The sequence below is a fragment of the Garra rufa genome, chromosome 1 (genome assembly GCF_049309525.1).
Source record: "Garra rufa chromosome 1, GarRuf1.0, whole genome shotgun sequence".
Lineage (NCBI taxonomy): Eukaryota > Metazoa > Chordata > Actinopteri > Cypriniformes > Cyprinidae > Garra > Garra rufa.
In genome coordinates, this window is record NC_133361.1 from 92259726 (window position 1) to 92273176 (window position 13451).

Here is a 13451-nt window from a genome sequence, read left to right on the forward strand (position 1 = left end):
TTCCTCTACAGTTAAAAATCTGGGTGTTATATTAGACAGCAACCTGTCTTTTGAAAATCATATTTCCTATGTTACAAAAACAGCATTCTTCCATCTTAGAAAACATTGCTAAGCTACGGAACATGTTACCTGTTTCTGATGCAGAAAAGTTAGTTCATGCATTCATGACGTCTAGACTGGACTATTGTAATGCACTACTAGGTGGTTGTCCTGCTTCTTTAATAAATAAGCTACAAGTAGTCCAAAATGCAGCTGCTAGAGTCCTTACCAGATCAAGAAAATATGATCATATTACCCCAATTTTACAGTCTGTACACTTGCTACCTATTAGGTTCTGTATCACTTACAAAATATTACTTCTTACCTATAAGGCCCTTAATGGTTTAGCTCCTGCATACCTAACTAGTCTCCTGCTACGCTACAATCCCTCACGCTCTCTAAGGTCGCAAAACTCTGGACTTTTAGTAGTACCTAGGATAGCAAAGTCCAGTAAAGGAGGGAGAGCCTTTTCACATTTGGCTCCCAAACTCTGGAATAGCCTTCCTAATAACGTTCGGGGTTCAGACACACTCTCTATGTTTAAATCTAGATTAAAGACTCATCTCTTTAGCCACACATTCACATAATGTATCTCATAACGTTGTACTTCAGTTACATCTGATCTAATGCACATCAACTTTCTTCAGCTTGGGCTACACACATTATTTTTTGCTTGGTTGGAAGTTGGAACAGCAGCTACGCTAATTATTTCTCTATTTGTTTTTCTGTTTCTGCCAGGGGATTCCCATCCCGTGGTAACTAGGAATTATACAAGATTCAGTCCGGATTCAGAATACCTAATAAGAGATGATGCCAACCCCTCAGAGGACTGCAGATGATGGGGTCACCAGATGAGCTACAGAGACGGATCGATGAAGACATCGCCAACCTAGACGACCATTGGTGCGACTCCACAGGAACCTGATGAGTTTCTCTACAATCTGACATTGGTAAAAACTGCTGGTTTCGTCTGGCCAGAGGAGAACTGGTCCCCCGACTGAGCCTGGTTCTCCCAAGGTTTTTTCTCCATTTCTGTCACCGATGGAGTTTTGGTTTCTTGCCGCTGGCTTGCTTAGTTGGGGACACTTTCCAGCGATATCGTATAATACTGAACTGACGATGATATCACTGAATTCATTGCTGTACTGCCTTGAACTTAAAATTGATTGTTTACAATAATGCGTTACCTACCCACTATTGTGGTGTTTAAATACTGTGCAGTTGCTTTGACACAATCTGTATTGTTAAAAGCGCTATATAAATAAAGGTGACTTGACTTGACTAGAGAGTTCTAGCTCATCTTCCTCATCTTCCTAGGAGTTTAAGGCCTCCCAGGCGAAGAAGAATCAACTCTGGGACTTATCAACCAGAAGATGGCAAGGTGATGAGACACGGTACTAAAAGAACTGAGAAAAGCCTGGAGAACTGAGGCAAGTCACTGTGTGAACCCTTTATCTCCTATGGGGGTCGCAGTTAAGAGATAAAGGTAATCGGGAGGCCAGGTTAATTGATCATTGGGAGGCTAGAGAGCCAATTCTGGGATTGGTTGTTCATGAAAAAACTACTAAAGATTCTTAAAACACTAATATTCTGCATAGGTATCAAAAGATCATCAACAAATTCAACGAGACTTATCATGTTATATGTGATGTTATACTACATAGTGATCATAACACATGCATAAAAACATTTTACAATACAAAAGACAAAATAAATGAACAGTAATAATATACACAATGATCTGAGGATCTGTGTGTTCATTCACAGAAAGGTTTTTATAAGAATTAATGAAAGAAGTCAGTTCCTATGGCAGTATGTGTCCTTTTTTAGAGTATTAGTTGGGGAAAGTACATACTTTTGAGTCGTAAAGTTTATCTGGTCTGGCAGAGGGGTCCTGGATGCCGTAGTAAGACCATTTGTAGACATCATGGCAGCCAGTGTTGTGGATTGGGTGAAGGGGGACTGTGACCATTTGTTAATCTAAGGAAAATTTGATTATTTGGTAAATCTAATGAACAACTGTGTCTAATTGGTCCGGACCCTACATTGTTTTGTTTTTTTTTGGTTTGTAGAGTAATTTACAACAGCTTCAGATGTGGCTCAAAAAACCGTAATCAAATAGCCGGAACTGTCCGTTTATACATTTTGGTTGAAACTCTTTCCACACTGAGGAAAGCAATCTCTCCTTTGAAAGCCACATTTCTAGCATCTGCAAAACCGCATTTTTCCATCTTAAAAATATATCGAAATTACGACCTATGCTATCAATGTCAAATGCTGAAACATTAATTCATGCGTTCATGACCTCAAGGATAGATTATTGTAATGCTTTATTGGGTGGTTGTTCTGCACCAGAGTATGTGAGCGGAGTGGAGCGGCAACAATTTCCCCTCCACGCTCAGTGCATTTAATAATCGCTCCGCTCCAGCTCCGCTCCGGGTTCACAATTTCCCGCTCACGCTCCACTCCTCGCTCACTGATATCAGAAACACCGCTCCGCCTTCGCTCCGCGTCAAAAAAATCAGAAGTAGTCTAATGTTTGAAATATAATGGTGCTGTTCATAACACATATTAAAAAAAAAAAAAAAAATACTTCAATAAAACAACAGGAGAGTTTGGAACACTAGTGTGCAAACTTTGTTCCTACTACCACATACCAAGCTATATAACATTGTCAGCATTAAAAGAGTATAACTACTGCTTTATGCAGTGCAAAGTTTGTAATGAAAGTAACAATACATTTTCGTCAGTTATTTTACCTATGGATCGCTGCATTTCTAACAGATTTCTGCTCATTCGAAATCGGATACCATTACATTTGTTGTAATGCATTATTGTCACAGCGATTGCGTGTGAATAAGTGCTGCACATGTTTAAATGAGGCTTTCAGCTGAATATATTTAGTATCTAGAAGGAACAATCTAATTCCTTGTGAACTATAATTTACCGCTCATGTCCATTCACATTATTTCTGATTTGAGTGATCCATCTCTATCAAGCTAAATATGTTTAACATGTGAATTCCTGCTTATTATGCAGTTATATTACGGACCGTTGGCATGAATTGTACTTATGATGGAGCGGTGGCGGAGCGCACTTGGAGCGAGTGAAAACCACGATGCTCCGACTTTTCAAAAATCCGCTCCTCCCTCCATTCAAAATCACACCGCTCCACTCCGCGCTCCGCTCCCACTCCGCTCCGCTCACATACTCTGTTCTGCACGCTTAATAAACAAACTCCAGCTGGTCCAAAATGCAGCAGCTAGAGTTCTTACTAGAACCAGAAAGTATGACCATATTAGCCCGGTTCTGTCAGCACTGCATTGGCTCCCTATTAAACATCGTATAGATTTTAAAATCTTGCTAATTACTTATAAAGCCCTCAATGGTTTAGCTCCTCAGTACTTGAACGAGCTCCTATCGTATTATCGTCCTTCACGTCCGCTGCGTTCTCAAAATTCTGGCAATTTGATAATACCTAGAATATCAAAATCAACTGCCGGCGGCAGATCATTTTCTTATCTAGCGCCTAAACTCTGGAACAATCTACCTAACACTGTTCGGGAGGCAGACACACTCTGTCAGTTTAAATCTAGATTAAAGACACATCTCTTTAACCTGGCTTACACATAAAATCATTAACACATTTCTATAATTCAAATCCGTTAAAGGATTGTTAGGCTGCATTAATTAGGTCAACCGGAACCGAAAACACCTCCCATAACACCTGATGCACTCGTTGCATCGTAAAAAGAATGGCATCTACGCTAATATTAGTCTGTTTCATTCTTATTCCGAGGTCACCGTAGCCACCAGATCCAGCCTGTATCCGGATCAGATGGTCACTCCAGTCCCCCGGATCCAGTCCGTACCCAGCTTAGATCGTGGATCACCACCTAGAGATGACTTCAATAGCTGTGGATGTCAACCAGATGAGCTCCAAGGCGGATCATCAATAAAGACCTCGCCAACCTTGACGGCCATCGGCGCTACACCACAGGATCCTGATAAGTTCTCTACAATCAGACATTGGTACAAACTGTTGTTTGGTCTGGCCAGAGGAGAACTGGTCCCCCGACTGAGCCTGGTTTCTCCCAAGGTTTTTTTCTCCATTTCTGTCACCTGTGGAGTTTTGGTTCCTTGCCGCTGTCGCCTCTGGCTTGCTTAGTTGGGGACATTTTCCAGCGATATCGTATACTATTTGAACTGAACTGACGATGATATCACTGAATTCATTGATGAACTGCCTTTAACTGAAAATTGATTGTTACAATAATGCGTTACTTACACACTATTGTGCTGTTTAAATACTGTGCAGTTGCTTTGACACAATCTGTATTGTTAAAAGGCGCTATATAAATAAAGGTGACTTGACTTGACTTGACTGAGGGGATCTGTCAGCCTTCTCTCTATTGTGGATCTTCATGTGGTTGTAAAGGTGTCCTATTTGACTGAAACTCTTTCCACACTGTTTGCATGTGTAAGGCTTCTCTCCTGTGTGAATTCTCATGTGCCTTTTAAGGTTTTTATTTTCACTGAAACTCTTTCCACACTGTTGACAGATGAAAGGCTTCTCCCCTGTGTGAATTCTCAAGTGGTCTTTAAGGGTTCTTTTTTGAGTGAAACTCTTTCCACACTGATCGCACGAGATAGACCTATCTCCTGTGTGAATTCTCATGTGACATTCAAGGTTTCCTTTTCGAGTGAAACTCTTTCCACACTGTTGGCAGATGAAAGATTTCTCTCCTGTGTGAATTTTCTTGTGGACTTTAAATTCCCCTTGTTGACTGAAACTCTTTCCACACTGACGGCACGTGAAAGACTTCTTTCCAGTGTAAATTCTCATGTGGTTTTTAAGGGTTCCTTTATGAGTGAAACTCTTTCCACACTGAAAGCAAGTGAAAAAACTCCTAGTTCTTTTTTTTCGTGTAGATGTATTTTCTGACTGTAAAGAACAAAATGATTTTTTTCCAGTTATGGAAACATGAAGATTCTCAAACTGATCTTTCTCTTCAGTTTTATTCAGTATTTCTCTCTCATCTTTCAGTGCTGTTGGGCCTAAGGTGGGAAAACAAATAAATAAAAGTTAACCCGAATTTAATGCCACAAAGCAGGTAACACCAATCATGTAGATTTGTAATGCGTATGCTAGATCTTATATCATGGTGTCCAAACCTGATCATAGTCGGCTGGTGTCCTATAGAGTTTAAGCTGGCTGCTATACAATTTATTCAAGTTAATACAAGTTTAGGAAACCTAGATAAAGACTTAATCTCAATTATGTACCATTTTTTATGCCCTAGGCTAGGGGACAAATGCAAAAAAATTTAAGAAAGGCAAGGAAAAGGGACAAACTCCCACTCAACCATCAGATAAAAAATTAATCACACAATAATTCTTTCTGAGGTTTTAATAAGGGGGCCATGATGTTAGCCAATCATAAAAATGCGTTGTTACAGCGAGTCCCAACTAGGTTCCTGGAGCCCCCCCAACACTGCATGTTACTCTAATTAAGTGATTAATTACCTGGTTCAAGTGTGTTTGATCTGGGTCAGAGCTAAACTTTGAAGGATGGTAAATCTTTAGGAACAGGGTTGGGCACCCCTGCACCAAGACCTAACATGGGTGTGTGAGACAAAAGAGAGATGCAAAATGTGCAGTGTTTGGGGGCCTCCAGGAACGTGATTGGGAACCACTGGTCTGTTACACTGACCTTTTTAATTGAAAATGCCCCATAACTTACTGTAAAAAAAAAACTAACAAACAAATAAAAACCACATCACATCAGAACATATTCATTAAAAGAAAACAGGCAATATTTTTACATCAATTGAATGTGAATTGAGATGTGCTAAAGTATGGTAAATTTGTGCTCTACATTTAATCCATCAAAGTGTGTTTGCATAAACACGCACACACACGGAGCACTGACTCTCTCCCACACAAATATTTAACTTTATTATCACTTTAAACATAAAAGTACATAGGAAAAAAAAGAATAAAAACCATAGACTACGTTCAACCGTATGTTTTAATATATATATATATATATATATATATATATAAATTCCAGATCTAAAATGAGTCTTTAAGGCACTAAATTAAAAATGAAATAATAGAAAACAGCCTACATTTTAACTGGGATGAGGAACAGACATTTAGAAAGTAAATAAGACTGTATCAGCTTACATTTTGTTTTCATTTACTGCTATCATAAAAATACACTTGCATTTAGGATTATAATTGTACATGTGTCACATTTTATGTCCAAAAACAAATATTTTAGCAAACTGTCTACTTTTCCCAGAATTATTGAGCTACTACTATTGTCTGTTTAGCGTGCAGCAGTGCTCGTTTACTTGTGTAAACCTCGTCCACTCCTGACAGTAAGCTTGATATGTTTGCATGACTTTCTAACATTCACAGATGAAGAATATGCCCTGAGGAAAACAAAACATCTCGAATGTATTAAACAACACAAATAGATCCATAACCGACATTAAGGACTGCGATAGAACAAGCGTGCACATCAAATTGCCTTCACTCACTGAACCATGATCACATTAGTGAGATTGTGTGACCTTAAATGGTAGGGCACGATCACATGGTTTCAGACTCGATCCGAATCGGACGTTACCTCCTGATCAGGACTCAGATATATATCAGCGTTTACCCTACCATTATCTTAGTGGGGCGGCCCGCCCTCTTGAACGTCAAGTTTATTTAATTTTCGATATAGCACCAGATGACAATATAACTAATTTATGGTTATCTTTCCTATAGAACAGGTCTATACATTGTTCTTTTATTAAACAAACTAAATAGCCTTATGTTATTTATCTTATTTACACGGAGGCATGTCATTTATTTCTCTACATGGTCGCGTGTTTACAATGTCTCCTCCGCGAATAAAAAAACACAGACGGGATTGGGGACTCCATTTATAAAAAACGAATTTACTATAGTGCGGAATGCCACCGAATCGTCGTTTTTTGGATTAATAAATCAAAAGTCGGTCTGTCACTTAATTCAAATCACGATATGGACTAGTGTTTGTGAAAACTGAAATGCAAAGAGACAGTTTCAATCTGAATCCTGCATGTTCCTTTTCCCTCTGTATGTATGAATGATGGAAGCACGAGTATTTTTTCTTTACTACACACATACTAAAGCACGCGTGATGCTCCCGCTAATTTTTGGCCTTTGCATCTCACATGAAAAGATAAACTCAATCTCCAAAGCTGCTGTGAGTGTCACTATTCTGTTTCATTTGAGAAAGCATCATATCATACTGTACACACAGAAACTTCATGGCAACCTGTCAAAATAAAAGTACGGTTCAACATGTAACAGAACAATATTAGTCTTGTATTACTTTTGTACAGTATAATGTAGGTGTTTATATATTCCTCTTTAAATCATTTACAATATATATAAAAAAATAAATATTACAACAAGATTAACAACTTTTATTATTACCACAATTATTATTTAAACGTTTTAAACGGAATATAATTTTTCTTCTTAACAGTAAACCTCTGTTTGCCAAAAATTAAAAGCGTTTATTTTGCATTTGATTAAAACTAAATAAATGTTTATGCTTTCATTTGATTTCATTTTCATATCAGAAAAATTTAAACACACAAGAAAAATAAATAAATAAATAAATAAGATGAATTAAAATGAGAATATATTAAAATCGATGTCACAGCAGGGTGTGGTGTTGGACATGAAAAGTTAAGCAGTCTCATCTGTTCTCTTCAACATATTAAAAATTAAAACTTTAACAATAAAATAAATGTAACTAAATCTGTTATAATTAAAATATGAAAATTAAAATGACAGGTGATAATGATTTATGACGGAACTTTTACGACCCTGTCCGTCACGGGCAAATGTAACAGTCTAACGCAACCTCTGGTATATATTCTCATTATTTTTTAACACATCTATAGTTCTGCGGTGGCACAGAGTTAGACCTCTTGACTCTATTATAGAAGTATCGGATCGGGACTCGGTATCGGCAGATACTCAAAAAAATCAAATGACTCGGACTCGAGGGCAAAAATACTTGATTGGGACTTTAACCCAGATTGATTTGTTATTTTATCTCAAGTCAGGTTTTGGACTTTAATCCCAGTTTTTCTTAGAATCTTTTGGAAACAGCCCCCAGAGCTTGACATAACATGACATAAACTGAGTTAAGGTTAGGAGACACTGTCAACTAAAGCATAAGGGCAGTCAAGATTGGAGCTCCAGAGAGAAAGTTGCATACAGAAGCATAATACACCTGGTATGGTTGCCTTACGAAGCTCCATGGATCCTCTAGAGCAGTGTTTCTCAACTCCAGTCCTCGGGACCCACTGCTCTGCACATTTTGTATGTTTCTGAGTCTGACACACTCAGTTCAGTTCATGAATCTTTCTACTAATGAGCTGATGATCAAAATCAGGTGCCTTAAATGAGGAAGACATACAAAATGTGCAGAGCAGTGGGTCCCGAGGACTGGAGTTGAGAAACACTGCTCTAGAGCAGGGGTGGCGAACGGCAGGCCAGAAGAGCCGCAGAGTTTTGCTTGAACCCTTTATCAAACACACCTGAACAACATAATCAAGATCTGAAGGGTTACTAGAAAGCTACAGACAGGTGAGTTTTTATTAGGGTTGGAGCTGAAATCTGCAGGACGGTGGCTCTCCAGGACCGGAGTTTCGTCCTTCCTGCTCTAGAGAGAAGGGAGCACTGCCAAGCTCAAAAACAGGAGCAGCCTAACAGGGAGGGGAAAAAAGGCCTGAGAACCTGATATGACTGCGCACAGAGCTCACAGACAAAAGTCCTTAGCTCTCAGATTGAGAGAACTCACATACTCCATCCGAGACTGGTAGCTTTATCAGGCTTTACATGCAGACAAAATGAAAATGACATTGAAAATTTGAAAGCTGCAGATTTGTTTACTAATGAAGTTGGGGTAGAATGAACAAATGCCAAAGCTCAGCATTTTGTTCAAGTACCCCTGCATCAGTTTGAGAACCACTTAATTTCTTCTCTTTATCTATTTATGTATTTTTTAAATATTTTTTTTCCTTCTTCTTTCTCTTTTTCCTATTTTTCCCCCTTATTCCCTCCTTTATTTTTTGACAAATCTACTTTATTATCTACAAGATATAGAGGTGTACAACTAATACTATGGCTGGGCCATATCATACCTTTCGAGGTAATACCGGTGTAATGTTATGGTACGATATGAAACTTGGACTAAACGCGTGTGGGCAGCGCTGGTGTTTTCATGCGGTCGCACATTGAGCGAGAAGCATGGCGGCGACCGAGGAGGCGGCATGTACAAGCGAAGCATTGGCTAACACATGTGAACCAGTTGCAAAGCAACTCTACTTTACTTTTGTGGATAATATAAATGGTTATGCTCAGGAGATGTCAGCAAATTTAACTTAAACTGACATGCCTAGGGATGCACCGAATATTCGGCCACCGAAAATGGGCCATTTTCGGGTTTCGGCCGAAAGACTTTTATCACCGAAACACTATGTTGACACAAACAGAAACCGCTGCCTGCACGTGCTTGTCTGAAGCAACTCATCTGTGGTGTGGACGTATTTTAGTATATCTGAGAAAGACCCACGGATAGCGATTTGCAAAACTTGTATTGCCGAAATTTCCAGAGGGGGTGTGTCTGCAGTCGTGCCTGCGGTGATGGGAGCAGACAACCAGACAGATGTAGCTTTCACTGTGAAAAACAATGGCTTTACGTCGCAATATTTTAAAGATATGTCTTTTCTATTTACTGTATTTTTATAAATATATGTTTTAAACCATGGAGGTGAGCCAATGGATATCACACAAGCAACGGGAAAACTCTGCAATGTTAAAGTGAAAGTGAAAACTGACAGTGCTTTCAGCATCTGACCTGCATTCCCTCAGAGACAATGAGAGACGATTATACTTCATATGCTGATATTAATGTAGTTCCCCAATATTTTTTTTGTGTCCCGAACATGGTGGGAAAAAATAAAAAGAAACGTATTTTGTGTAAGGTTTGTTTTTGAAAGTCGGTTCTTGAAATAAAGCTCTTAATTTTCATTGATGACTGCAGTGTTATTAGGAGTTAAGAAAGTCTTAATTATGATTTCAGGTGGTCTTAAATGTGGGGACTGAAAGACAAAAATTTCGATGAAACTTCAAAAAGCTATCCACTAAATAAATATGAGCGCTGCCCGTTTCAAAGTCATTTGCTGCTCTGCTTTGTGTAATATTATTCTGATAGCGTCTCCTGCTGGAAGAGAAACACGTAGAGTTGTAAATGTGAACTGATGGATCCACAAGATAATGTGTTATAAAAATTTAAACTATTAAACCATTTAAACAAAGGCATTAAAATATATGTATATGTTAAGTAATATAAAACTTGATTGATAATAATTGTTTAAATTAATATAATTGATTTATTCTTTGAAACTTTAATATTAATTTATGCAATTGCAATGCCTTGATTTTAGTAAGATTAGTACACATTCATAGCCATAAATGCAACGGTACTAATAATTGGCATAATTCTTTCGGTTTTCGGCCTTGGTTTCCTCTTTTTCAGTTTTCGGTTTCGGCCAAGAATTCTCATTTCAGTGCATCCCTAGAAATGCCTTTTGATTTCACAAACTGAATTTACAACTTTTGGTACAAAATGATAGCTTTAATGCACATCAAAAACAGCTGCTTGTTAAATTGAAACAAAATGTTCTTTTCTTTTATTTGCACCAATAAAGTCGTGCAGTTTTGAAGTATTTTGTCTAGCGTCAATTATATCGTCAGTTATATCGTTATCGTAAATTTTGCTATTTATATCGTGATAAAAAAAAATTGACCATATCGCCCTGCCCTAACTAATACATTACAATCTTACACCTCACATTTACAACTAAATGGAACTTGTTTGTGCTTTTGTTTTGGCTTTTTTATTGTCAGACTTGCTTTATATTTACAGCACAGTTTTTTCCTATTTTGTACTGTTTGTAGAGCGCATGCAGTCGCCAAATACGATTACTCACATTTCAAGGTTTGCTTTTTACAAAATACATTATTTTCTTAGAGACTTTTGCATAGCCAAAGTGCTAGAAATCAATGGTTTTAATATTAGAAGCAAATATTGGATTTAATGTTACAGAAAAAAAAAATCTCAGCTGCACTTGAAGGCAGTATTAATATTTGTCATATGATCTCAACACTTCTGTCGAATGTCTCCACATTTCTACACTCCTGTGACATTATTCATAAATACAATTCATTTCAGCTCTGAGAATAAAAAAACCAACCTGTTTGTCTCTCAATATCTTCATGTTTGACTGGAAACACTTCTTCAATCTTCACGTCTTCACTCTCATCTTTAATGAACTCCATCTTTGTTAGTTCCTCAGTATCTTCATGTTTCAATGTTTCTTCAATCTTCATGTCTTCACTCTCCTCTTTAATGAACTCCATCTTTGTTAGTTCCTCAGTATCTTCATGTTTCAATGTTTCTTCAATCTTCATGTCTTCACTCTCATCTTTAATGAACTCCATCTTTGTTAGTTCCTCAGTATCTTCATGTTTCAATGTTTCTTCAATCTTCATGTCTTCACTCTCATCTTTAATAAACGTCATCTTCATAATAGTGTTGCATGGATCTCGGTTGATTCTCCAGAAGTTTTTCTGTGTGTTTGAACACTTTGTCCTGTTTAATATGAGAATAATTAAAAGAAAAATCAATACAAACTAAATCTCTGGGTCTCAATCAGCTCCTAGTTCAGTAGTCAGTGCACTAGTAAGACAGTCAAAAAATTTTCAAAAATTGATGACTGTAATTATAGTAGTATAGTAATATCGGACCATGCAGCTATATCACTCACTTATACAGATACTAAACTAGTGAGGGATTCACCAAAATGGCGCCTTCAACCAGGTTGGCTAACAGACCCCACATTTATAGATTTTTTAGATAAACAAATTGACTTGTATTTTATATGTAATACTTCTCAAACATCTGCTAACATAAGGTGGGAGGCATTTAAGGCCTTTATTAGGGGTCAAATAATCAGTTTTACCAGCTCAAAGAAAAGGAGTACACAATTGGAAATGAAAACATTAGAGGAAAAAATAAAAAAACTTGAAACAGATCTCTACAATAACAAACCTAACCCCATAGACGCAAATGCACAATTACTCCTTCTTAGGTCACAGTACAATGAATTGTCGGCTAATAAAGCGGCAATTCATTTACTGAAACTTAAACAATCCTATTACGATCAGGGGGAAAAACCTGGGAAACTTTTAGCATGGCGTATCAAACAACAACAAACAGAAAGGTCTATTAATTACATTGAAGATTCAAGTGGTAGAACTATAGTAGATCCTATAGAAATTAATGAGGCCTTTAAAGTATTCTATGAGAAATTGTATAGCTCTGAGGGTATTCCCAGACTCGATAAACAGACACAATTTCTAAATAACCTTAATATTCCTAAAATTTCAGAAAATGAAAGTAAAGCATTGGACGGAGAATTAACAAAAATAGAAATTGCAGAAGCAATTAACTGTATGCAGGCGGGGAAAACGGCAGGTCCAGACGGCATACCTATAGATATTTATAAAAAATTTCAGTCTAAATTAATTTCACCTCTTTTGGAGATGTTCCAGGAGTCCTTTAGGAATGGTCTTCTTCCTACATCCATGAGGAGTGCCCTAATAACTTTACTTCCGAAACCGGGAAAACCAAATATAAAATGTGAAAATATGCGCCCAATAAGCCTTTTGAATTCAGATACAAAAATACTTAGCAAAGTTCTTGCAAGAAGATTGGAGGGCTTACTCCCTCGGGTGGTGGGAGAAGACCAAAATGGTTTTATTCAAGGGAGACAAGGCTTCCATAATGTCAGACGAGTGCTCAATATTTTACATAGCCAGAGAGGAGCGAAAGACACAGCTCTACTCTCTCTTGATGCAGAAAAGGCCTTCGACCGCGTCGAATGGCATTATTTATTTGAGGTGCTCACTCGCTTTGGCTTTGGAGATACATTTTGTAAATGGGTTAGATTACTTTGTACGGGGCTCACTGCCGAAGTTTTAACCAATAATGTTGTTTCTAAACCCTTTAGCATATCTAGGAGTTGCCCACAGGGAAGTCCTCTATCACCTTTATTATTTATCCTCGCAATAGAACCATTCGCCATAGCGGTGAGAATGCATAATGCCATTTATGGAATTCGAGAGAGCCACCTGGAACATAAATTAGCATTATTTGCAGATGATGTAATTTTGTTTCTAAAAAATCTAAGTAGCTCTATTCCTGCACTCCTGGATCTTATTGAAACTTTTGGAAAAATATCTGGATATAAAGTCAATCACTCCAAATCATCTATAATGTTACTTAA

General features: G+C 37.7%; 1 protein-coding gene across 1 annotated transcript; it reads right to left on the bottom strand.

The window, feature by feature from the left end:
* Window positions 1-1621: 1621 nt before the first annotated feature.
* Window positions 1622-11604, bottom strand: LOC141322167 (uncharacterized). Its single transcript, XM_073833413.1, has 3 exons — window positions 11358-11604; window positions 4420-5097; window positions 1622-1629 (listed from the first exon to the last, which is right to left on the bottom strand). Exons 1-3 carry the CDS (start codon window positions 11602-11604, stop codon window positions 1622-1624), a joined length of 933 nt encoding a protein of 310 aa, XP_073689514.1.
* Window positions 11605-13451: the final 1847 nt, after the last annotated feature.

Coding starts and splice junctions, on each gene's coding strand:
- LOC141322167 (XM_073833413.1), bottom strand. CDS start 11,604: ATGGAGTTCATTAAAGATGAGAGTGAAGACATGAAGATTGAAGAAACA. Junction 5,098..11,357: donor AGATATTGAGAGACAAACAG/GTTGGTTTTTTT, acceptor TTCCCACCTTAG/GCCCAACAGCACTGAAAGAT.